Source organism: Bos mutus, chromosome 1 (genome assembly GCF_027580195.1).
Source record: "Bos mutus isolate GX-2022 chromosome 1, NWIPB_WYAK_1.1, whole genome shotgun sequence".
In the NCBI taxonomy this organism is placed as follows: Eukaryota; Metazoa; Chordata; class Mammalia; order Artiodactyla; family Bovidae; genus Bos; species Bos mutus.
In genome coordinates, this window is record NC_091617.1 from 106,050,538 (window position 1) to 106,078,087 (window position 27,550).

General features: G+C 38.0%; 1 protein-coding gene across 3 annotated transcripts in view; it reads left to right on the forward strand.

The window, feature by feature from the left end:
- The window catches only part of IFT80 (intraflagellar transport 80), a 112,628-nt gene extending 85,612 nt beyond the window's left edge, over positions 1-27,016 (forward strand). Inside the window, exons 14-17 of one of the 3 annotated variants that reach the window (XM_070374043.1) lie at positions 2,446-2,535; positions 2,646-2,818; positions 18,296-18,419; positions 25,499-27,010. In XM_070374043.1, the coding sequence (XP_070230144.1) occupies positions 2,446-2,535; positions 2,646-2,818; positions 18,296-18,419; positions 25,499-25,609 (498 nt within the window). In that variant the 3' untranslated portion in view covers positions 25,610-27,010. Of the gene's footprint in view, positions 1-2,445; positions 2,536-2,645; positions 2,819-18,295; positions 18,420-25,498 lie in introns of all 3 variants that reach the window. The other 2 variants (XM_005904408.2, XM_070374050.1) reach the window with 2 other exon arrangements.
- Positions 27,017-27,550: the final 534 nt, after the last annotated feature.

Genomic DNA, 27,550 nt, shown 5'->3' on the forward strand with positions numbered 1-27,550 from the left:
CACGGTTCAAGTACTGCTGAAGCCTGGCTTGGAGAATTGTGAGCATTACTTTACTAGCATGTGAGATGAGTGCAATTGTGTGGTAGTTTGAGCATTCTTTGGCATTGCCTTTCTTTGGGATTGGAATGAAAACTGACCTTTTCCAGTCCTGTGGCCACTGCTGAGTTTTCCAAATTTGCTGGCATATTGAGTGCAGCACTTTGACAGCATCATCTTTCAGGATTTGAAATAGCTCCACTGGAATTCCATCACCTCCACTAGCTTTGTTCATAGTAATGCTTTCTAAGGGCCACTTGACTTCACATTCCAGGGTGTCTGGCCCTAGGTGAGTGATTATATCATCGTGATTATCTTGGTCGAGAAGATCTTTTTTGTACAGTTCTTCTGTGTATTCTTGCCACCTCTTCTTAATATCTTCTGCTTCTGTTAGGTCCATACCATTTCTGTCCTTTATCGAGCCCATCTTTGCATGAAATGTTCCCTTGGTATCTCTCATTTTCTTGAAGAGATCTCTAGTCTTTCGCATTCTGTTGTTTTCCTCTATTTCTTTGCATTGATCGCTGAGGAAGGCTTTCTTATCTCTCCTTGCTATTCTTTGGAACTCTGCATTCAAATGGGAATATCTTTCCTTTTCTCCTTTGCTTTTCGCTTCTATTCTTTTCACAGCTATTTGTAAGGCCTCCTCAGGCAGCCATTTTGCTTTTTTTGCATTTCTTTTTCTTGGGGATGGGCTTGTTCCCTGTCTCCTGTACAACGTCGTGAACCTCCATCCATAGTTCATCAGGCACTCTGTCTATCAGATCTAGTCCCTTAAATCTATTTCTCACTTCCACTGTATAATCATAAGGGATTTGATTTAGGTCATACCTGAATGCTCTTGTGGTTTTCCCTACTTTCTTCAATTTCAGTCTGAATTTGGCAATAAGGAGTTCAGGATCTGAGCCACAGTCATCTCCTGGTCTTGTTTTTGCTGACTGTATAGAGTTTCTCCATCTTTGGCTGCAAAGAATATAATCAGTCTGATTTTGGTGTTGACCATCTGGTGATGTCCATGTATAGAATTTTCTCTTATGTTGTTGGAAGAGGGTGTTTGTTATGACCAGTGCGTTCTCTTGGCAAAACTCTATTAGTCTTTGCCCTGCTTCATTTCGTATTCTAAGGCCAAATTTGCCTGTTACTTCAGGTGTTTCTTGACTTCCTACTTTTGCATTCCAGTCCCCTATAATGAAAAGGACATCTTTTTGGGTGTTAGTTCTAAAAGGCCTTGTAGGTCTTCATAGAACCATTCAATTTCAGCTTCTTCAGCGTTACTGGTCGGGACATAGACTTGGATTACTGTGATACTGAATGGTTTGGTTTGCCTTGGAAACGAACAGAGATCATTCTGTCGTTTTTGAGATTGCATCCAAGTACTGCATTTCAGACTGTTTTGTTGACCATGATGGCTACTCCGTTTCTTCTAAGGGATTCCTGCCCACAGTAGTAGATATAATGGTCATCCGAGTTAAGAGATACCCCACGTCCAAGGTAAGAGAAACCCAAGTTAAGATGGTAGGTGTTGCAAGAGGGCATCAGAGGGCAGACACACTGAAACCATAATCACAGAAAACTAGTCAATCTAATCACACTAGGACCACAGCCTTGTCTAACTCAATGAACCTTAGCCATGCCCTGTGGGGCCACTGAAGATGGGCGGGTCATGGTGGAGAGGTCTGACAGAATGTGGTCCACTGGAGAAGGGAATGGCCAACCACTTCAGTATTCTTGCCTTGAGAACTCCATGAACAGTATTAAAAGGCAAAATGATAGGATATTGAAAGAGGAACTCCCCAGGTCAGTAGGTGCCCAATATGCTACTGAAGATCAGTGGAGAAATAACTCCAGAAAGAATGAAGGGATGGAGCCAAAGCAAAAACAATACCCAGTTGTGGATATGACTGGTGATAGAAGCAAGGTCCAATGCTGTAAAGAGCAATATTGCTTAGGAACCTGGTATGTTAGGTCCATGAATCAAAGCAAATTGGAAGTGGTCAAACAAGAGATGGCAACAGTGAACATCAACATTCTAGGAATCAGCGAACTAAAATGGACTGGAATGTGTGAATTTAACTCAGATGACCATTGTATCTACTACTGCGGGCAGGAATCCCTCAGAAGAAATGGAGTAGCCATTATGGTCAACAAAAGAGTCCGAAATGCAGTACTTAGATGCAATCTCAAAAATGACAGAATGATCTCTGTTCGTTTCCAAGGCAAACCATTCAATATCACAGTAATCCAAGTCTATAACAGCATAGCCACAATGAAATTTCCACATCATTAATTTATTAAATTATTTTTTTCAGTGCCTGGCTCAGCAATCTTTTATTTTACATTAAAATATAACCTTGTTATATTTTAATTCAGCCATGTAGTTGAAATAATTGTTCTCATATTTCACTTTAGGAACAAACCATGTGGGCTTGCCTAGCTGCTATGGCAGTTGCTAATCAAGATATGACTACTGCAGAAATAGCCTACGCAGCAATCGGTGAAGTAAATAGTGTTTACTTATGTTTATGTGTTTTTGTATGTTTGTGTGTATGTGTGTGTGTTTAGCTGTAATTTGTTACTATATACTTCAAATATTTTTCTTTCTTTTTTAGATTGATAAAGTTCAATATATCAATTCTATAAAAAATCTTCCATCTAAAGAATCAAAAATGGCCCACATATTAATGTTTAGTGGGAACATACAGGAGGCTGAAATTGTTCTTCTTCAGGCTGGCCTTGTTTATCAAGCAATTCAGATCAATATTAATCTCTACAACTGGGAAAGGTAATTAAAAATTTTTCATCAATTCCAAAACCTGACTGATCTTAATGTATTCTTCTATCTACCACTTAGTAAATTACATTTTCCATTGTACTTAAGAGTTTCCTGATATCATATAAAAATTTATTCACATTTATATTTGTGAGTCAGTTCAGTCCTTCAGTTGTGTCTGGCTCTTTGCAATCCCATGGACTGCAGCATGCCAGGCTTCCCTCTCCATCACCAACTCCCAGAACTTGCTCAAACCCATGCCCACTGAGTTGGTGATGCCATGCAACCATCTCATCCTCTGTCGTCCCCTTCTCCTCCCACCTTCAATCTTTCCCAGCATCAGGGTCTTTCAAATGAGTCGGTTCTTCACATCAGGTGGCCAAAGTACTGGAGTTTCAGCTTCAGCATCAGTCCTTCCAATGAATATTCAGGACTGATTTCCTTTAGGATGGACTGGTTGGCTCTCCTTGCAGTCCAAGGGACTCTCAAGAGTCTTCTCCAACACCACAGTTCAAAAGCATCAATTCTTTGGCACTCAGCTTTCTTTATGGTTCAACTCTCACATCCATACATGACTACTGGACATGACAGTAGACTAGACAGACATTTGTCAGCAAAGTAATGTCTCTGCTTTTTATTATGCTGTCTAGGTTGGTCATAACTTTTCTTCCAAGGAGCAAGTGTGGTTTAATTTCATGGCTGCATTCACCATCTGCAGTGATTTGGGAGCCCAAGAAAATAAAGTCTGACACTGTTTCCACTGTTTACCCATCTATTTGCCATGAAGTGATGGGACCAGATGCCATGATCTTAGTTTTCTGAATGTTGAGTTTTAAGCCAGCTTTTTCACTCTCCTCTTTCACTTTCATCAAGAGGCTCTTTAGTTCTTCCCTTTCTACCATAAGGGTGGTATCATCTGCATATCTGAGGATATTGATATTTCTCCCGGCCATCTTGATTCCAGCTTTTGCTTCATCCAGCCCGGCATTTGTATGATGTACTCTGAATATAGGTTAAATAAGCAGGGTGACAATATACAGCCTTGACGTACTCCTTTCCCAATTTGGAACCAGTCCATTGTTCCATGTCTGGTTCTGTTGCTTCTTGAACCAGAACTGTTCAAGAACTGTTGCTTCTTGACCTGCATACAGATTTCTCAGGAGCCAGGTAAGGTGATCTGGTACTCCCATCTCTTGAAGAATTTTCCAGTTTGTTGTGATCCACACAATCAAAGGCTTTGGCGTAGTTAATAAAACAGAAGTAGATGTCTTTCTGGAACTCTCTTGTTTTTTCAGTGATCCAACAGGTGTTGGCAATTTGATCTCTGGTTCCTCTGCCTTTTCTAAATCCAGCTTGAACATACTTGTGAGTAGCCTGCCATTAAAGATTTTTGCCATCTCTGACTCATGATTAATTAGATGTTGTCTGTGAAGAAGAAAACAGAGTCTAAGATGGCTCCAGAATTTCTGGGTTTAGTAACTGGATAGATGGTGGTAAGAATATTAGCAGGTTTGGAAGGGATGTTGAATTTGAAATATTTGTTTAGAGATATGTGATAATAGTTGATTATTAGACATGGAGCTCAGGAAAGATTTTAAGTAGAGATGTAGACTAAGAGTCATCAGCAAACGGATGGTAGTCGAAGCCAGAAGGATGCATGCAATTGCCTGGGGTATGTGTGGAGTGAGAACACATCGACTCTATTTGCGGGATGGGTGAAAGAGAAATTCACTGAAAGGTGGGGATAAAGCAGGTAGACAGGCAGAGAGAGGATCCAGGAAAGATTTGTTAAGCTAAGAAAGACAAACGAAAGGATTTGTATCAAGGAGCGGTCAGTAACCTTCCCTGCCAGCTTAGCCGTTGAGACAGGTTGCTTTCTGAGACTGAGTGGCAAACTTCTCTTCTCTATGGCATATTATGTTTCTCTGTTCTTTTTCTTCAGGTATATATCTCTTAGTGAACAAGGTTGTATTGCTTATATACACCTGAAGTTACTATGTTATAAAGTTGGCATATTGATTTTTTCAGGTTTGAAATGTCTTTCATCATCTTTGTCTCTCTCTGTGCTTAAAAAACTAACCACTATTTTTTTAATTACTGGCCCCTTATAATTCCCTTAGATTAGAATTTTTATAGATGTCCTGTCTCTATCTTCCCCTTGAACAGGAATAATAAAAATGGCTAACAAAAGTAACAAACAATTTTGGTATGGACATACTATGGTCTCTTTATTTAATTTATGCATTTATACAGGTCAGCCATTCTATTTCAATGCTTTATTTACACAAATCTGTTGTCATTGTTTAGCTATACAAAGGATTGTGAAAACTATTTTAGATTCTGAAAACATGAATAGGCCTTTGTTCTTGAGTTCAGTTTAGTCATAATTCATAAATACTTAAGTAGTTTGAAAAGTATGAATAATATTTTTAAAACTATATTAAAAAACTGATGGAAAATTGTACATATCATTACTAAACTGAGTTTCATGAGAAATGGCGAATAATAGTGTTTACAGCATATTCTCAATTGATACTTTTGAGAAAATAGTTATGTTGATAAATTTTAGGCATTACTATTTATACAGCATTCTGAACACCATCCAATATAACAAATATTTTAAAAATCATCTTTATATTAGAAAGCTTACAATCTATTTAAGAATTCTATTTTATTGTCATTAATAATAGTGAAGCTTCTACTTATTGATGCTTATGATGTGTCAGAATTGTGTTCAACGCTTTCCATATATCATCTCACTTTGTTATCACAACATTATACAAATGAAGAAGTTGAGGATTATTTGTAAGTAAGTGGCAGATCTAGGATTTGAACCTGAGCCTTCCAATATCACAGCGGACCTGAATTTTCTATTATTACTGCAATAAAGTATATACTGCTGATACTACTACTTACATTTTTCTGTAGGATTGATGTTTCTCTTTTATTATTTATCTTTGTAAACTTTTACATTTACAAAGATTTTAGATTATATACTTCTTGAAGGATAAAAACATTTTATCATTTATATTATCTGTGAACATAGCAGGTACTTAATTTCATGCTCTTAATCTTTATGCAGTACTCAATCATTTTGCCATACACTTCCTCTGCAAACACTGAATGTAGATACATACAGTGTGTAAGTGTCAGAGCAGGTTTTGATGAAGCAGTTTGCCTCTTATGGTTTCTATTGATGGCCTATAATACAGCCCTCTGAACATTTCTTGTACCTCCTTGACCTAAGTGAATATCATGTCTTTCCAGAGGCCCCTCCTTGCCTACATCTCAAATGGAGTCAGTTTATTCTTTCCAACTCCACATTCATTAGGTCTGGATGTGTGTGATGGCTCAGTGGTAAAGACACTACCTGCAATGCAGGAGACACAAGTTTTATCCCCTGGGTTGGGAAGATGCCCTGGAGGAGGGCATGGCAGTCCACTCCAGCATTCTTGCCTGGAGAATCCCATGGACAGAGGAGCCTGGCGGGCTACAGTCCATGGGGTTGCAAAGAGTTGGATATGACTGAAGCGACTTAGCACACCTATGCAAACATCTTTACTTGTCTGGTAAAAATCTCTGATCCTTTGAGACATGTCATGTAACCATTCTTCTCTCTGCAGTTAATTTCACGTCTTCTCTACTATCCCTATATCCTACCTTCCATGCTGCTCCTTCCCCTGCTCTAGTTCTCAGCATAGGACCCTGCTTTAAGATATTAGGTGTCAGGGAGAGGGGAAACAAGAAGGGGAGAGATGTAACGGGGAAAGAAAAACAAACACTTGGTGCTCCTCTGCTCCTCCTATCTACTTGGCATCTCCTTTCTGTTTTTTATCTAAACTATAAACCAATGGGTTGGTCAAGTGTTGGTAGACCTCTGTGCCTGCCTGATAAGTTGATGAAGGTCAAGAAGCATTATTCAAGGCTTCTGATTACTATTTACACGCTTTTTGTTGCTGTTGTTCAGTCGCCCAGTCATGTCCGACTCTGCGACTCCATGGACTGCAGCATGCCAGGCCTCCCTGTCCCTCACCATCTCCTGGAGTTTGCCCAAGTTCATGTTCATTGCCTCAGTGATGTCATCCAGCTATCTCACCCTCTGACACCCTCTCCTCCTTCTGCCCTCAATCTTTCCCAGCATCAGGGACTTTTCCAATGAGTTGTCTGTTTACATCAAATGACCAAAATACTGGAGCTTCAGCTTCAGCGTCAGTCCTTTCAGTGCATATTCAGGGTTGATCTCTCTTAAGATTGACTGGTTTGAGCTCCTTGCTATCCAGGGGACTTTGAGGAGTCTTTTCCAGCACCACAGTTCAAAGGCATCAGTTCTTTGGTGTTCTGCCTTCTTTACGGTCTAGCTCTCACAACTGTATATGACCACTGGGAAGACCATAGCCTCGACTAGATAGACCTTTGTCGGCAGAGTAATGTCTCTGCTTTTCAACACTGTCTAGGTTTGTCATCGCTTTCCTGCCAAGAAGCAGTCATCTTCTGATTTCATGGCTGCAGTCACCATTAGCAGTCATTTTGGAGTCTAAGAAGAGGAAGTCTGTCACTGCTTCTACCTTTTCCCCTTCCATTTGCCTTGCAGTAATGGGGCCAGATGCTATTACCTTAGTTTCTTTTAATATTTAATCTTAAGCCGGCTCTTTCACTATCCTCATAAAGAGGCTCTTTAGTTCCTCTTCACTTTCTGCCATTAGAGGGGTATCATCCGTATATCTGAGGTTGTTGATGTTTCTCTTGCTGTCTTGATTCTGGCTTGTAACTCATCCAGCCTAGCATTTCTCATGATGTGCTCAGTATATAGGTTAAGCAAACAGGGTGACAGCAGACAGCCCTGTCATATGATCTTGAACCAATCAGTTGTTCCATACAGGGTTCTAATTGTTGCTTTTTGACCCACATACAGGTTTCTCAGGAGACAGATAAGATGGTCTGGTATTCACATCACTCTAAGAGACTTCCACAGTTTGTCATGATCCACACAGTCAAAGGCTGTAGCATAGTTGATGAAACAGAGATAATGTTTTTCTGAAATTCCCTTGCTTTCTCTATGATCCAGTTAATGTTGGAAATTTGATCTCTAGTTCCCCTTCCTTTTCTAAATCCAGCTTGGACATCTGGAAGTTCTTGGTTTGCATAATGCTGAAGCCTAGCATGCAAGACTTTAAGCATGACCTTACTAGCATGGGAGATGAGTGCTATTGTCCGATGGTTAGCACATTCTTTGGTACTACCCTTGGGAATTGGGATGAAGATTGACCTCTTCCAGTCCTTTCCGTCACTACTGGGTCTTCCAGATTTGCTGACATAATGAATACAAAACCTTGATTTATACACTTAAGACTCCCAAATATGTATCTCTCCTAGCCCTCTATCTTGCTCATGTTTGCTGTCAGAATCCAATTATCTACCTGCCTATTCAGCATTCCATTGGATGTCTCATATGTTTGAGTTCAAATTTATATTTATTCTCTCATAAACTTGATCCTCTTCCAAAGTAACCTGTCATCTTTTCAATCTATCCAAAGCTGGAAATTTAGGAGTTACTTTTGACATTTTCCTTTTCCCTGTAGCACTCATCCTCTTTACTACCAGCACGCTTGTCTAAGCTGATCCAAGTTTTTCTTGGTATAACATTATCTCTGCATCTACTTTGTCCTTTTCCTATCCATTCGTCACACTGTAGTCACTGTGATCTATTCACAGTGGAAATCTGATCATGTCACTCTTGACCCCTGACTCACTTAAATGAAACCCTTAGTTTCCCATCACTTTTAGCAAAATATCAAACACTGGGTAAGAATGACTTCAAATAATCAGCAGAAGTAATTATAATTGCTACAAAACACTCAAGAAGCTTTATGTATTATCTTCATTTCCAGATTCTACAGCTATTTCTGAAATCAGTTGGAATATTTGTTCCTATTGCATATTCATTCATTCAGTAGATATTTAATGAGTGTCTGCCATATGAGGGATATTTAGATATTACATGGAAATCCATTTAAAACAACAACAATAACAGTCTTTTGGTAAAATGTATGGTCATTTTTAATGACTTGTTCGAAAAGGCTGCTGAATGGGACAAAGACAAATGTAATGGTTAAGACTGGGAGCTTTGGAATAAGACCTGGGTTTGATTTCTGATTCTGCACATATTAGTTTTTTGGTTTTTGTTTTTTTTTTTCACATATTAGTCATGTGATCTTGGACAGGTTACTGAGGCTCTGTAAGCCTGTTTCCTTGTGTTTAAAATGATGATAATTACAAGAAACACATGTTTGTTGTCAGGGTTAAGTAAAATAGCATGTGAAACTCTCTTAGCTTACTTTGTTGAAGGTTTATTATATATAATAAACCTTCAACAAATAGTAGCTATTGTTCATTCTTTAAATATTTATTGAGTGTCTCTAATGTGCCAGGTTTTAGGACTGGGGATACAGCAATGAACAAAACTGACAAAGTCTGAGATGACAGTTTGATATTAAATGTTAGGACTAATATAAAAAGTAGGAGTAAGACATATAAATACTTGGATCCAGTATAGAAATCAACTTTATAACAACATAGTCCAAAGAATGGCCTGCTTAGAGAGTAGAATAATCCCCATCCACAAAGATATTCCACAGTTTGTTGTGATCCACAATAAAGCAGAAGTAGATCTTTTTCTGGAACTCTCGCTTTTTTGATGATTCAACGGATGTTGGCAATTTGATCTCTGGTTCCTCTGCTTTTTCTAAATCCAGCTTGAACATCTGGAAGTTCACGGTTCACGTACTGTTGAAGCCTGGCTTGGAGAATTTTGAGCATTACTATGCTAGCGTGTGAGATGAGTGCAACTGTGCGGTAGTTTGAGCATTCTTTGGCATTGCCTTTCATTGGGATTGGAATGAAAACTGACCTTTTCCAGTCCTGTGGCCAATGCTGACATAATGACATAAAAAAAGTTTATTTTCCAAATTTGCTGGCATATTGAGTGCAGCACTTTCATAGCATCATCTTTTAGGATTTAAAATAGCTCAACTGGAATTCCATGACCTCCACTAGCTTTGTTGGTAGGGATGCTTCCTAAGGCCCACTTGACTTCACTTTCCAGGATGTCTGGCTCTAGGTGAGTGATCATACCATTGTGATTATCTGGGTCTTGAAGATCTTTTTTATATAATTCTTCTGTGTATTCTTGCCATCTCTTCTTAATATCTTCTGCTTCTGTTAGGTCCATACCATTTCTGTCCTTTATTGTGACCATTTTTGCATAAAATGTGCCCTTGATATCTCTGTTTTTCCTGAAGAGATCTCTAGTCTTTCCCATTCTGTTGTTTTCCTCTATTTCTTTGCATTGATCACCGAGGAAGGCTTTCTTGTCTCTCCTTGCTACTCTTTGGAACTCTGCCTTCAAGTGGGTATATCTTTCCTTTTCTGCTTTGCCTTTTGCTTCTCTTCTTTTCACAGCTATTTGTAAGGCCTCCTCAGACAACCGTTTTGCCTTTTTGCACTTCTTTTTCTTGGGGATGGTCTTGATCCCTGCCTCCTGCACAATGTCATGAACCTCCTAAGAAATTTGTATGCAGGTCAGGAAGCAACAGTTAGAACTGGACATGGAACAACAGACTGGTTCCTAATCGGGAAAGGAGTACATCAAGGCTATATATTGTCACCCTGCTTATTTAACATATATGCAGAGTACATCATGAGAAATTTTGGACTGGATGAAGCACAAGCTGGAATCAGGATTCCCAGGAGAAATCTCAATAACTTCAGATATGCAGATGACACCACATTTAAGGCAGAAAGTGAAGAAGAACTAAAGAGCCTCTTGATGAAAGTGAAAGAGGAGAGAGAAAAAGTTGGCTTAAAGCTCAACATTCAGAAAACTAAGATCATGGCATCTGGTCCCATCACTTCATGAGAAATAGATGGGGAAACAGTGAAAACAATGACAGACTTTATTTTCTTGGGCTCCAAAATCACTGCAGATAGTGACTGCAGCTGTGAAATTAAAAGACACTTGCTTCTTGGAAGAAAAGTTATGACCAACCTAGACAGCGTATTAGAAAACAGAGACATTACTTTGCCAACAAAGGTCCATCTAGTCAAAGCTATGGTTTTTCCAGTAGTCATGTATGAAGGCAAGAGTTGGACTATAAACAAAGCTGAGCACCGAAATTGATGCCTTTGAACTGTGGTGTTGGATGAGACTCTTGAGAGTCCCTTGGACTGCAAGGAGACTCAACCAGTCCATCCTAAAGGAAATCAGTCCTGAATATTCATTGGAAGGACTGATGCTGAAACTCCAATATTTTGGCCATATGATGCGAAGAACTGACTCATTTGAAAAGACCCTGATGCTGGGAAAGATTGAAGGTGGGAGGAAAAGGGGACGACAGAGGGTGAGATGGTTGGATGGCATCACAGACTCAATGGACATGAGTTTGAGTAAACTCCGTGAGTTGGTGATGGAGAGGGAAGCCTGGCATGCTGCAGTCCGTGGGGTCGCAAAGAGTCGGACATGACTGAGGGACTGAACTGAACTGAACTGAACTAAACAAAGATATTCAAACACAGGATGATAAAATTATGTGATTAACTGATTAACAATAGACTTTTTGCGTGCCTGTCTATATGGATGGTGACTTTTTATAAAAGATCTTATTTTTTCACTGCCATGGTGCGAGTTCAGTCCCTACAAGCAACACATGGTTAGGGAAAAAGAAAGCTTATGTGTTTTTTTGCCACGTGTATTTCTCTGTTTCCCTGGGAGTGAGTAAATAATAGGTCTCATAAACTAAGACTTCTAGGACTGTTGAAGCTGAGTGATGGGTACCTACTAGAATTTAAAGAAGGAAAAAGAAAAGAAGGCAGCAGGCAGATTTCTTCTGAATTGAACGTTTAATGGTCTGGTTGAAGAGGAGGATTCAGCAAAAGAGATCAGGAAGGGGCAAAAAAGATGAAATTTAAAAGCTACTCTTTATGGAAAATTTCAAACATATATAAAAATAGAACAGTATAATGAATATCCATGTACCCATCACTCAGCTTCACAGTTAGTGACTTGTGAGTAATCCCTACCCACCATTGTTTAAAGGCAGATCCCAGTCATCATATTATTTTATCTATGAATATTTCAGTATGTATCTTAAAGGTTTTTTTTAATCCAACCATAATATTATGATCACACCTTTAAAATTAATAATAATTCTATTCAGTATTCTTATTTCTCTGTTTGTCTTATATATGTTTTGTTTTGCTTTATGTTGTTTGATGTAGTATCCAGAAAAGATACATGCATTGTGATTGGTTGATGCAGTCTTAAGTTTCTTTAAATCTATAGATTCTTCTATTTGTTTTTTGTATTTTATTTGGGCTTAGAGAACTTCTTTTTTTTTTTTTTTTTTTTTGAGAATTTCTTATAATCTAGACTTTGTTGATTGCATCTTTGTGGTATCACTTAACATGTTCCTTTGCCCCTGAATTAGCTGTGAATTGGTATTGAATGTAGAAACTTGATGACATACATACCTGCATGCTCAATCGTGCCCACCAGGCTCCTCTGTCCATGGGATTCTCTGGGCAGGAATACTGGAGTGGGTTGCCATTTTCTCCTCCATGGGATCTCCCTAGCCCAGGGATAGAACCCATGTCTCCTGGGGCTCCCGCAGCTACTGCATTGGCCAGGTGGGTTCTTTACCACTAAGCCACCTAGAAAGCCGTAGAAACTTGATTAGATTTAGATTAAAATTTTTCCTTCTTTTTGGTAAGGATCCGTCAGAATTGGTATTATGTGTGTTTCTGTAATAACTGGCCATCTGTCTTTTTTGTGACGTTAGCTATTGACAGTTTTTGCTCTGATCCATTAATCAGTTATGGTGATATTCTAATTCTATCCTGCCAAAATTCTAGAATGATAGAATTTAAGTATTGGCTGATAAATATATCCTTAAATATAAATCCTTTTAGGATCCTTGAATTTCCATATTTATTTACATACTTTAGAAGAAAACTTTTTTTTTTTTTTAATTGGCTACGCTGATTCTTCATTGCTGCACTAGAACTTTTTCTAGTTGTGGAGAGCAGGGGCTACGCTCTAGTTGCATTATGAGGGCTTCTCATTGCAGTGGCTTCTTTTGTTGCAGACCGCAGGATCTAGAGTACGAACTTCAGTAATTTTGGAATGTGGGCTCAAGAGTTGCAGCTTGTGGACTCTAGAGCACAGGATCAGCAGTTATGGTGCACAGACTTAGCTGCTTTGTGGCACGTGGGGTCTTCACAGAGCAAGGATTGAACCCATGTCCCCTGCATTGACAGATGGATTTTTAACCACTAGACCTCTGAGGAAGCCTGGGAACAGATTTTACTTTGTTAATATGTGTTATTCTATTTGAGAAGCATCATCTTGCTGCTTTGTGCTGCTATCATTTATATTTGAATTTGAAAATTGCCTGCAATTTACTAAGATGCAGCCCTTGAGGGCTATAGATATGCAAGTTATCCATGTGCCATTCCCCCTGGACATTTGGTGGTGGTCTGTTTTAAAAAGCAAGTTAAGAGAGGTAGAAACTAGAAACTCCATGTATGCATATTGATCCTTTATGTAAGTACTAATAAAAATAGTTTCTTTTACTTATACCACTTACATAAAGTAATTTTGCTTCATTCAAGTTATGCAAAAATTATACTCTGAAGTTATAACATCTTTTTATATAACTTCCTTCTATTTAAAATCAGAGAGGATACATGGATTTTTTCCAGCCCCATAATCTAATGTTAAATTTGTTTCATTGCCAAATAACCATTTTAAAGCTAGAAACATACTGTTCCCGTAACTCTTACATAATTTGGAGTAAATTCCCTCTTAAATGTGGTAGAGAGACATTTGTTACCCAGGGTGTGCTTTTAGAGGCATTTACAATAGCACATATCATTTGACTGTTTACCTTTAGCATTGTTTTCAGTCAGATAATTAATACATATTTTATAATACTAATAATAACTATTATAATAGATAGTACTTAGTATCTAGTATCTAAATGCAGGATTAGACATCATATTCTATACCTTCTACATAATTAAATTTATTGATGTTCCATAACAAAGTATCTCTTTGGAATTTTTGGAAAGCCCCAAACCAGATGCTTATGTACTTCCTGCTTAGAACTCTTCATTTTGTGCAATCCAGAATTCCTTCCCCTGTCCTGTACAATCATAAAGAGATAATGGGAAATGGAACTCTAAGATGCCAAAGAGGTGGTTCACTGGAGTCTCCACCCATCGTACCCCACTGGAATCAGAGGGGGATAAAATGAGAGAGGCTTAGAAGAGTTAAGGCATCTTTACTTCTGTTTCTCTTCTTTTGAGCCTCTATAAATTGTTTTTTGCCTGCTCTGGTTTTCTGCTTTTGTACCTCTATATTCTAGTACCTCTACATTTTTTTTCTCTGTATCTTTTTTTTTCTCTCTGAAAGACTTAAAGTCACAGAGAAATAAGGAAACTTTGTGAGGAGTTTGTGGTGGGTAGCAAATATTGACCCTTGCATTTAGCAATATTGTTTGGGCCAATATATTTTTATAAGAAATCATTGTACTAGACTTTGGCATTATCATTTATATTATATATGACTTATATTCATAATTTTTCTTACTATCTTTAATATCTCTCATTTGTTATTCATCAGTTAATACACACATAATATCTAAAATACTTTTTAAAGTTACTATTTATGTCAAACCGAAGCATGTCAAGAACCAAACAGATTTTCCTGCTAAGCAATCCCATGTTGAGAAAATTCTAGTTGTCTAAAAAAACAAGTTTATAATAGTTGGCTCTGATATACTGTGACCGCCTACTTCAAAGTCATATGGCATATTAGAAAGCAAGACAACTTGAGAAAAATTATACTCTGATTATTATGATGATCATTTCCCATACATGGGAACAATGAACAGTATATGTTGTGTGAAAATTGTATAAATCGTATGTTGAATTTGTTCTTAGTGCTTTCCTACTACTATCCTTCTATTTCTCTGTATATTCATTCTATTAATTTTTGAGAGTTCGATATTGAAACTCCAACAAAAAAATCTTTATTTACTTAAAAAACTAATTGTAATATATAATGGAGCTATATGTCACCTTGTTCTGTATTTTCCAAGTCTCCTGTAAATGTGTTGTCATATTTTTACAATTTAAAAAAATCCAGTGAGCAGTGTAGGAGAGCTATACTGTAGTAGGTTGTTCCTGGCTCAACTGATATGAGTTATGCATAGGATGATGGGCTGAGTGCTGTCCAAAACCTACATGCAAAAACAGATTTGGAACTGCAGAATAATATTTTCATCTCCCTCTGTATTATCAATATATAGATTTTATGCCTTTGGTGTTATACCTCTGATTTTAGTGGTTAATTTAGTTCTTATCTGCTATTTAAATAAAATATTACCTTAAAAATAACTTAGTTACATAGATAAATAGATATTAATTGGATTATAAAATTTAAATGGCTTTTAACTTTTTCTAAGACTCTGATGCTGGGAGGGATTGTGGGCAGGAGGAAAAGGGGACGACAGAGGATGAGATGGCTGGATGGCATCACCAACTCGATGAACATGAGTTTGAGTGAACTCCGGGAGATGGTGATGGACAGGGAGGCCTGGCGTGCTGCAATTCATGGGTTTGCAAAGAGTCGGACATGACTGAGCGACTGAACTGAACTGAACTGAAGAACCAGATGGCAAAAGGCATTTTGTCAGACTTTTATCCTCAAATTTTATTTTCATAATACTAATATTTTTAATTTGCTATGCTAAAAATGTAAGGATATCAGTATTTAGTTAAATATTGAACAGAATAAATTCATTCAGTTCAGTTCAGTCGCTGGATCGTGTCTGCTGGGAAGGCCCAGCATCAGGGTCTTTTCCAATGAGTCAGCTCTTCGCATGAGGTGGCCAAAGTATTGGGGTTTCAGCTTTAGCATCAGTCCTTCCAAAGAACACCCAGGACTGATCTCCTTTAGGATGGACCAGTTGGATCACCTTGCAGTCCAAGGGACTCTCAAGAGTCTTCTCCAACACCACAGTTCAAAAGCATCAATTCTTCGGCGCTCAGCTTTCTTCACAGTCCAACTCTGACATCCACACATGACCACTGGAAAAACCATAGCCTTGACTAGACGGACCTTTGTTGGCAAAGTAATGTCTCTGCTTTTCAATATGCTATTGAGGTTGGTCATAACTTTCCTTCCAAGGAGTAAGCGTCTTTTAATTTCATGGCTACAGTCACCATCTGCAGTGATTTTGGAGCCCCAAAAATAAGGTCTGACACTGTTTCCACTGTTTCCCCATGTATTTGCCATGAAGTGATGGGACCAGATGCCATGATCTTCATTTTCTGAATGTTGAGCTTTAGCCAACTTTTTCACTCTCCTCTTTCACTTTCATCAAGAGGCTTTTTGTTCCTCTTCACTTTCCCAAAAGGGTGGTGTCTTCTGCATATCTGAATTTATTGATATTTCTCCCGGCAGTCTTCATTCCAGCTTGTGCTTCTTTCAGCTGAGCGTTTCTCATGATGTACTCTGCATAGAAGTTAAATAAGCAGGGTGACAGTATACAGCCTTGACGTAGTCCTTTTCCTATTTGGAGCCAGTCTGTTATTCCATGTCCAGTTCTAACTGTTGCTTCCTGACCTACATACAGGTTTCTCAAGAGACAGGTCAGGTGGTCTGGTATTCCCATCTCTTGAAGAATTTTCCATAGTTTATAGTGATCCACACAGTCAAAGGCTTTGGCATAGTCAATAAAGCAGAAATAGATGTTTTTCTGGAACTCTCTTGCTTTTTCAGTGATCCAGCAGATGTTGGCAATTTGATCTCTGGTTCCTCTGCCTTTTCTAAAACCAGCTTGAACATCTGGAAGTTCACAGTTCACGTATTGCTGAAGCATGGCTTGGAGAATTTTGAGCATTACTTTACTAGCATGTGAGATGAGTGCACTTGTGCGGTAGTTTGAGCATTCTTTGGCATTGCCTTTCTTTGGGATTGGAATGAAAACTGACCTTTTCCAGTCCTGTGGCCACTGCTGAGTTTTCCAAATTTGCTGGCATATTGAGTGCAGCGCTTTGACAGCATCATCTTCCAGGATTTGAAATAGCTCAACTGGAATTCCATCACCTCCACTAGCTTTGTTCGTAGTGATGCTTCCTAAGGCACACTTGACTTCACATTCCAGGATGTCTGGCTCTAGGTGAGTGATCACACCATTGTGATTATCTGGGTCATGAAGATCTTTTTTGTACAGTTCTTCTGTGTATTCTTGCCACCTCTTCTTAATATCTTCTGCTTCTGTTAGGTCCATACCATTTCTGTCCTTTATCAAGCCCATCTTTGCATGAAATTTTCCCTTGCTATCTCTAATTTTCTTGAAGAGATCTCTAGTCTTTCCCATTCTGTTGTTTTTCTCTATTTCTTTGCATTGATCACTGAGGAAGGCTTTCTTATCTCTCCTTGCTATTCTTTGGAACTCTGCATTCAAATTGGAATATCTTTCTTTTTCTCCTTTGCTTTTCGCTTCTCTTCTTTTCACAGCTATTTGTAAGGCCTCCTCAGACAGCCATTTTGCTTTTTTGCATTTCTTTTCCATGGGGATGGTCTTGATCCCTGTCTCTTGTACAATGTCACGAATGTCCATCCATAGTTCATCAGGCACTCTGTCTATCAGAGCTAGTCCCTTAAATCTATTTCTCACTTCCACTGTATAATCATAAGGGATTTGATTTAGGTCGTACCTGAATGGTCTAGTGGTTTTCCCTACTTTCTTCAATTTAAGTCTGAATTTGGCAATAAGGAGTTCATGATCTGAGCCACAGTCAGCTCCTGGTCTTGTTTTTGCTGACTGTAAAGAGCTTCTCCATCTTTGGCTGCAAAGAGTATAATCAATCTGATTTCAGTGTTGACCATCTGGTGATGTCCATGTGTAGAGTCTTCTCTTGTGTTCATTACAGACTTATAAAATGGTCAGGATAGTTGAACCCTTACTTTGGGCAATTCACTTGAATTTTCTTACGATTTCAGTGAACTTTTCAATGAGCATTTACCATACATCTACTCAGTAATACTCACCAAAGAGAAATGAAACCCACATCTCCCTTTAACAAATGTATAGGTTAATTCAAGGAACAAATTCATAATAGTTACAATACACTGTGAACAGGACTATAATAATAGTATGTAAGGAATGTTCTGTAGCACAGAAAGATGTAATGGTCATTTATTTCTCCAGGAAGAGCTGGTCAGGGAGAATAGATCATGTTTGGGCTGGACCCTGAAGTATAAATAGAAATTTACAAGATGGATAAGGTAGGGGCTATGACATACCTTTCATATTGAAGAATGAGTAGAGGGAAAAACAGAGCATCCCACCCTCTCACCCCAAAACTCCACTGCCCATAGAAGTCAACATATCAGTGCTGATAACATTTTATTTCTCATTATAGGGCTCTTGAATTGGCTGTAAAATACAAAACACATGTTGACACAGTTCTTGCTTACCGTCAAAAATTTTTGGAGACATTTGGTAAACAGGAAACTAATAAACGATACCTGCAGTATGCAGAAGGTGTAAGTATTATGCAGTATTTGATAATAATTATATGCTTTATATGTTATTTGTCTCAATGAGACAAAATTGAATAACTTTCCTACCGTAATCTCTAAAAATAACTGCTTCTTGTCTTTCAATGTTGCAGTTTTATTTTGACTATATAATTATATTACAGAATATTTTTCTGGACTCTTATAGCCATGTTTTGCTTAACTCAAGTCTGTTCTTACAGTTTCCAATTTATGTTAAGTTTGTGTCCTAACTGAAATTTTTAGATAAACAACATAAAATGTGAGGATAAAGGCTTCTAATTTTGCCTTCCTAAAGGCTTCCTGAATTTTGCCTTCCACCAGCTGCCCTTTCTGTTCCAGGGGAATAAGCACAGAGGGCAGTGGCCAGAAGTTGGATACTTTGTCACTTTGCAGATTCTAGGGAGCCTGCTTGCACTTAAAGAGGTGCCTCGCCTGGGTAGACTTCACCACCTAGAACCAAAGAAAGCTGACCCTTTGCCTCTTAAGTTCCTACCAGAACTTAAGGTTTTGTCAATCCAGTTAGGAAAAAAGCCATTCTAGTACATACCAGCACACAAGGCGAGCCATGCCTAGAACAGAAATGATTGTGGCCACCTGCCCAGATACTTCTAGATTCAAATGGCAGAAATAGAGCTCACTTCTAGCCATGGGAGATCCAATTTGTAAACCCAAGACAGGGCTAACCTTTCTCCCAGCTCTGCAAACTAGTTGATTTCCTTATCCTTTTAGGCATTCATATATTCAAAATGTGTTTATAAGTACTCAGTCTGGATTAGGCACCACACTAGGTGTTGAATCAGACATGGCTTGTCTTCATGGAGCTTATAGACCACGTAGGGGCTTTCCTGGTGGCTCAGATGGTAAAGAATCTGCCTGCAATGGAGGAGACCCAGGTTTGACCCCTGGGTTGGGAAGATCCCCCCGGAGAAGGGAATGGCTACCCACTCCAGTATTCTTGCCTGGCGAATCCCTTGGACAGAGGAGCCTGGTGGGCTACAGTCCATGGGGTCGCAAAGAGTTGAACACGACTGAGCGACTAACACTTTCACTTTCTTTCATAGACCCTGTGGGAGTGTTTCTCGGAATGTTCTGCTTCATTGTGGGGTGGGTAAAATATATTAACCTGTCCTCTTTGGAAGAGGAAAGAGGATGTAGAGAGAGGTACCTACTAAATACATTATCCATTTGCTATATGTAGAATATCAAGTGTCATGAGTCACATTTTTGGACTTCAGGACAGTTTTCAGGGTAATGAAGACTTTGGAGCTATTCTTAGTTCTGCAGTGTAACTTCATCTGGATCCAGGATAGACACAGTTGTGGGTTTCTTGGTAGAAAGGGACATATTTTATAGAAGCTTCACAATTTTTTTTGTTTGATTCAGAAATGAATTGTTTGGGCTATTAGCCTTCCGTAAGAGCTCTGAGGGCTGTACTTTTTAATTCACAGAATATGACAGCAGCCACCACCACTATGGTGCAGAACAGCCCAGAAAATCATTGGTCAGCTAATCTCTTTTGTCTGTTTTGAAAATATGACATTATGTTGAAAATGAGCACCCACTTTAAATTTCCTTTACTGTATAATTTTGAAGCAAATTAATACTACTCTGCTTCTTCTTCATCATATTATCAATATTTTTTTCACTGTGTTCACATTAGGTGCTTTTGAGGACATGGAAAATATAGTTTTTACCTCAAAGTTATATTTCAGATTCTGAAAACTTAAAACTCTTATCCTCTTTTTCAATATATACGTATTCAACTATAAATAACATGTTAATACTTCAATCATAAGAGTAGCTGAAATGTTCAAAATGGGATAATCAGAACAACATGACTTTTCTTGGGTATTTTGTTTCCTGTTTTTTGACTCCCTATGGCACCATGTTCTAGTTTCCAACTTGTCTTAATAAATGTAATTTGGAAGTTAACTAGAAATCATAAAACAGTATTTTAAGATGAAAATCTTAAATAAAAGCCGAAGAATAGATGCTTTTGAACTGTGGTGTTGGAGAAGACTCTTGAGAGTCCCTTGGATTGCAAAGAGATCCAACCAGTCCATCCTAAAGGAGATCAGTCCTGGGTGTTCATTGGTAGGACTGATGTTGAAGCTGAAACTCCAGTACTTTGGCCACCTGATGCAAAGAGCTGACTCATTTGAGAAGACCTTGATGCTGGGAAAGATTGAGGGCAGGAGGAGAAGGGGATGACAGAGGCTGAGATGGTTGGATGGCATCACCGACTCAATGGACATGGGTTTGGGTGGACTCTGGGAGTTGGTGATGGACAGGGAGGCCTGGTGTGCTGCGGTTCATGGGGTCGCAAAGAGTTGGACATGACTGAGTGACTGAACTGAACTGAAGTGAACTAAGATGAAAATAATCTTTGACTTAACATTTCTTAACCAAAATTGTGATTATAAAAACTTTTTATTTCAGAACTAAGAATTGAATAGAAAAAGATCATTTTTGTAAACCTTGAAAAATTTATTATAGATAGCTGGTGAATTCAAATGGCTTCACAATGCATAACATAAAAGTTTATAAGAAGTGAGGCTTGACATACATTCATATTTATGAGCCCTGAAATGTTATTTGGGCCTTTCTAGTTTAAAATGTGGAAATCTGAGATCTATACAAGGTGTACTGTCTTCTAAGAACTCCATCAGAGTCATTATACCTGGTCTACAGTGGTGTTCAGTAAGTGTTTGTAAGAGAATTCATTAGTCTGGCAAATAAAATCCACCTGAGGAATACATTCAGTTCACTGAATACATACTCTGTGCAAAAAGAAGAGTAGAGGAGCCAGGAAATGTTTAAACATTATGCTAGGAGAAAGAAAAAAGGAATGATAAATAAGAGAGAAAATAGTGAGAGATTAAGTGGTAGCTCATTTCCTGGATAATTAGTGATCTCTCATTCATTCAGTATTTACTGAGTACCTCCTGCAGACAATGTATTCTTCTTGGTGGTTGGGATATAATAGCAAACCTGGCAGACACTGACCCTTTGAAATTTGTATTCAAATAGAGGCCAAAAATAATTATATAGTTAATTGTTAATTTCATTTGCGATAATAGCTTTGAAGGTAGTGTCTATAGTGCTATAAGACTTTATGAATGTGGAGCCTGACCTAGAATGGGGGTATCAGTAAAGATTTTTCAAAGGAAAGCAAATGATGTTAGAGCTGAACTCTGAAGGATGGGTAGAAACCAATCGAGGGGACAGGGTGTGGGGATGGACACATTCCAGGATAGGGAAGGCTCTGAAGTGGTTAAGAATGATGAGCAAAGGGGAGGTTGACCTGAGAGTTTCATAGGGCACATTAGGTAAGTTGGATTTACCCTAAGATTAATGTAAAGATACTGAATGGAAGTGACATGATCACTTTTCCATTTTAAAAATCCCAATTTCTAAGTAGAAATGGAAACTTAGAATTTTTCACAAATTATCCTGTTTCCTTCCCCATTTGGAAATTATATACTTAGCATTTGTTAGTTTTAATTTCTTTATTTTTTCCACAAAATTATCTTGAGTAGGGTTTTTGTCAGTCAGTCAAAGGATATGATAATAAGAGCAAATGCATGGGGTCTTGAAAGAATGGTGAAGGAGTACAGAGGGGGTGCCTTGGGTTCTGAGTGACTGGAATATTGATGGGACCAGACATTGAAGCATCTTAATATTGTGCTAACAGATTTCATAATGAAGGCAATGCAAAGACTTGAAGGTTTGTAATCAAGAGAATGACTTGAAAGATAGCTTCTTAGGTGGAAGATGGTTTGGAGGTGAGGGTGATGACCAGGAGGCCAGTTACTATAATAGTTTCACCAGGAGATGGAAAGGGTAAGATTAATGTAAGAAAAAAAATCAGAAAAATTAATAAAACATTGTAGTTAGAGGTGGGAGGAGAGCAGTGAGGTAAGTCAAGGCATTTGAGAACAACTTCAGCATTCGTACCATGGGTGACAAGTGGAGGAACATGAGCATATATGAGTTGTGGACCTTTCTTTAGTTTGAATACATGAAAATAGGCCATTTTTTGCATTAGAAGTTCCTGTGGGATAGACCCTATCTAGGTGGAGATGTCTAGTGGGCAGTTGGAAATATCAATGTGAACATCAAAGGGTGTTGATAAAGGAAGAATAAGGGCTAGATAAATAAATCTATGATCATGACAATTTAGGTATAGTTGAAGCTATGTGAGTTGATGAGATCTCTTAGGGAAAGTATGAAAAAGCTGTGTTTGGAACCCCAGTGAATGCTAAAAGTGAAGAGGGTACCAAGGAGAAGGATATAGAAGAAAAAGAAAGAAAAAAGATTGAGGACATTTAGAAAGGAGAGCAGAAACCAGAAGGGAAGGATATACTGAGAGAGATTTTGAAGAGCTGGAATGGAATCAGCAAGGTCCAGGGGATGCTTCTACATCAAGGCTTTTTTCTTCCTCTGTTAGGTGCTCTTCCCCAGATATACTCATTAATCTTCAGATTTTCACGTCATTAATTTTCAATTTTCTCGGGGAGAAAACTTTCTCTGATCACTCTATCTGAAGTTCAGCACTAATCCCCCCAACTCCTCCCTTGGTACTGTCTCCCTCCCCTGTTTCTGAAACTCTTACCACTCTCATTTGTCTCTGTTTATGTCTCTATAAAGACAGTGATTTTTATCTTTTTATTCACTGCTAAATCCATGTACCTAGAGTAATCCTTGGCATAGAGTGAACATTAAATATTCGTTGAATGAGTAACTGAGTCATATAGAGAAGGTATATAGGATGAGGAATTAAAACACTTAATGGTGGCGTTAGTGAAGTTTCTGAAGTATGGTGGGAACACAGTTATATCACAGTGGTCTGGGAAGAGGATGAGAGTCGGGAATGAAAAGAAGAATGAAGGTAGTAGCTTGTGGGGAGACAGAATAGAGAAGGAAGGATGGAAGGAGCAGCCAGTGAAGAGAAGGAAATTGAAATATGTAGGTAATAATTGAAGGTTGATGTCCTAAAGGAGTCTGAGATAAGATCAGGGACTTGTGTGAAGATGCTGGCCTGAGACAGAAGGGAAAGAGATAGGCGTGGGTACAGATGTACCTACTTTTGTGAAAGGAAGGAAATTAAGTGAATTCTACCTAATGGTTACTATATTCTCTCTAAAGTAGGAAGCTGATTTTTCAGTTGAGAGTAAGAGAGATGGGGTAGAGGATGGAGAGCCATTTGATATGATTTTGAAATTACTTCTATGTGAATATACAGAATTGACTGGCTCAGGACTAGAAAAAGGTGCCAAAGAGTATTAACACTCTCTGGAAGAGAAAAGGATGTGTTTTAACATAGAAGTCATTTGACAGCTGTTATGAGTACATCCTTATCTGAAACCCACTATTAAAAATACTCTATTCCAGAGACTAAATTATCAGACCATTGTTCTAAAACTGGACAGATGCCAGAGTGAAAGTGAAACATTTATTTTCAGTAGGATAGCTATCAACTGACACCCTCACTTGTACTATAACAAGTAACTAATATAGATGTCATCAGTCTACTTGATATACTTCTGGTGAAGCCAAGCAACAGTTGTTTAGTTTATCATCGATACATGGTTTTATTGTGACTGATTCAAGAAACATATGTAAGTCATTTAAAGCTGGAAGAAGGACAAGGTATTCATCAAGTTTTGTCTTTCTCTTTGAAATGTTTTCTTAGATGAATGTTCTGCCATTTAAAAAAACATCAGGTTCTGGCCAGATTGAAAAATGAGCCTTTCAAATAACCTAACATTTGCTCTGCCTTTCATTGAATCGTCACTTGCATCTTAGCACAGACATTCATCTTCTATGAGTAAGAAGGATTCTTTTAATTCATCCATTTTATATATTATAGACAAATATGTGGAATGATTATCTTAATAAAGGTGACCAATAATATCCACAAATTACTACACAGAAATTAGAGAAAGGATTTTGGCATAAAAAAGAACCAAATACTTAATTCTACCTACTTCCAGCACAAAATAAAAGAGGCACGAAGTCTTGTGTTAAGGTTAAATTAGTCTCAGTTACTTAAGATAAATCTGTTCAAGCAGCACATATCACCCCAATCTGCTTTAATACTGCTTATTCTACTCAGCTCCCCTACATGGAGGTGAAAACCTATTTACTTTTGGTTCAGTCTAGGAGTTTGGGTTTATTTCAAAGTAAATCAGAGTTAAGTTTAAGCTGGGACCCCATTTTTTCCCATGTCTTGCCTGAGAGAGGACACACATTTCTAAGTTAGTGATCTCCAGACTTATAAAAAAAAAAAATCTGAATGCTTTTTACAAAAGAACTTGTTTGTGGGACTTAGGGTAGAGTCCACTCCTAACACCAAGTCTGTTGCTTTAGTGGGATATAGTGGAGGGGCAGGGCTGGATCTTGGTGGGGATCAGTGGTTGACCTGAAACAGATATAAATATTATCACTTTACAGTTATTCTTTTTAGTTGTCTTTCAACCTTGTTCTCCCACTGTTTCATCTAATATCTTTTCATCATTGTCTTACCACCAAGTCTTCATATTATTTTAAGAGTTGTTGCAAAGGAGCCCCTTTGCAGAGTATGCTCTGGTGAAGCAGATGCTCCCCTATCTTTCTTCATAGCTAGGTTCCTGATGGAAACCTCAGTATAAGAGTGCTGAAGTGTTGATGCACTTGAAACATGGCCTGATGGCCAGGGCTCTGTCCATTTCCCTCTTGTTTGGAGGAGAGCAACCCACCTTACCTGCCCTTCCCACCTTGTACCTGAGCAGAATCCTCGGGTCCCATAGTTGAGATGTACTTTTTATAAATGACTACAACTAGATTTTGGTCTTTTGCATCACAGTGAAAGTCTTTGCTTTTTATGGTGATAATTGTTCTAGTAGGAATTATTTAACGCTATGTCATTTGCGAGGGAGCATTATTTCTTCTTTTCTTTCCCACTGTCTTTCTCTAATGTTTTGAAAGTCATACATTCTATTTTTGTTTACTCTTAGCTACTTTGGATTAAATAAAAAGGTCTTATACTATATATGTGCATTTCTTCTTTTCTTCTACCACAGCTCCAAATAGACTGGGAGAAAATCAAAGCCAAAATTGAGATGGAAATTACTAAAGAGCGAGAGCGGTCATCTGGCAGCCAGCCCACCAAGAGTACTGGTCTAAAGCACTAAATGTCATGATTACCTTTAAGAAGTTTTACCTTTTGAAACTGAGTCTGATTAATCAAGGATAAGCATGTTTTCATTGCTAAAGAAAAAGGCAGAATCTCCAAGTATAAGCACTTGCTGTGTATTTAATACCAAAAGTACATTCAGAAAGACTGAGCACAAAATAATTACTGTAATTTCATCTTTTATCTTTTTAGCACAATAATTAGCAAATGTTCCTATATACTTATGATACATCCATGTCGTATGCTTACATCCTAGTTTTCTGTCCATTATTTTATCCCTGAATCTTCAGTATGAACAAATATTAATGCTAATAATAAAACACTGGACTCTTTAAAATTTATGTTATCATTCATTTCTATTTGACCTCTAAATTGTAAAGTGCTCCAAAAGTTTATTTACACAACAAAAAAATGAAGATTGATTTATGAAAATATATAATAATATGTATACTTGTATATGTTCGTAGCAACATTATTCACAAAACTAAAGTGGTGGGCAAAAAAAGATATACATCAGCAGATGAATGGATAAACAAAATGTGGTGTATACACAAAGTGGAATATTATACAGCCTTTGAAAAGAATGAAATTCTGATACATGGATGAATCTTGAAAATACCATGCTAAGTGAAAGAAGTCAGACACAACAGGTCAAATATTGTAGAATCCCACTTACATGAGGTATAAAAGTAGACAAGTTCATTGAGACAGAAAGAACAGTAGTTGCCAGGGACTGTTGGGAGGGAAAATTGAGGAGCTATTATTTCATAAGTTCAGAATTCCTGTCTGGCTTGAATGAGTTCTGGAAAGTGATAGTCGTGATGGTTGCCCAACATTGTGAATATACTTAATGCCAAAATGGTAAATTTTGTTATATCTATTTTATTATAATTATAGAAATATATCTAGAACAGGCAAGAAATATTTTTCTCATTCCTCTTCTGACTTGAGAATGTTTAGGCACTAGACTCTGGAGTCTGAATTTTGTGAAAATCTCCTTAAATTATCAACCCATTTGACTAGCTTTCATTCAGTATGTCCCCAAATTATTATTACCACAAAAGCTTTTTAACATAGCACAAATAATCCTTAGAAATTCTTCCATGAAACCATTTTTGGTACTTTGTAGAGTGAGCATGTGCATATACATGGGGAAATGATGCCCTCTCTCACCCTCATTTTAATGAATATATTTAGTTTTTTTTAATGAAAATGTTCCTGTCTTTTCAACATATTCCTTTTCCTTGCTGAAATGTTGTAATGTTCTGTTCTTCATCCAGATGCTGGGTACAATGGTGTGTTCAATTTGTGAAATATGATTGAGTGGTTTACTTGTAAGTTGTACTTAAATACATTTATTTTGTTTTCTTATATTACAATAAAAAGTTTAAAAAGAAAGCTGGTCAGAAGGGTAAATTTTATGTTTATTTTACTATAATTTTAAAAGTCAAAAAATATAATGAAATATTTTTGCATTCTAACAACAATTCTCTGATAGCCAACTTGATACCCAGAGTTAATGTGCTCAGTTGCCCAGTCACATCTGACTCTTCATAACCCCATGGACTGTAGCCCACCAGGTTCCTCTGTCCATGGAATTTTCCAGACAAGAATATTGGAGTGGGTTGCCACTGCCACATCCTACTCCAGGGGATCTTCACGACCCAGGGATTGAACCCACATCTCTTGTGTCTCCTGTACTGGCAGGCAGATTCTTTACCATTAGTGCCACCTGGTAAGCCCAGAGTTAGTGTAGGTCTCACAAATTAAAGGGCAAGATCCTCAGCTAGATTACTCTTCAGTTGCCAGTCTGCTAGTGGGGACCCTAGGATACTCATACCCCTCTGACTCGGCTGAAAATTTGGGGATTCCTACCACCCCCCTTCAGGTTTGATAATTGACCAGAATGACTCACTGGACTCACTGAAACATTTTCTGT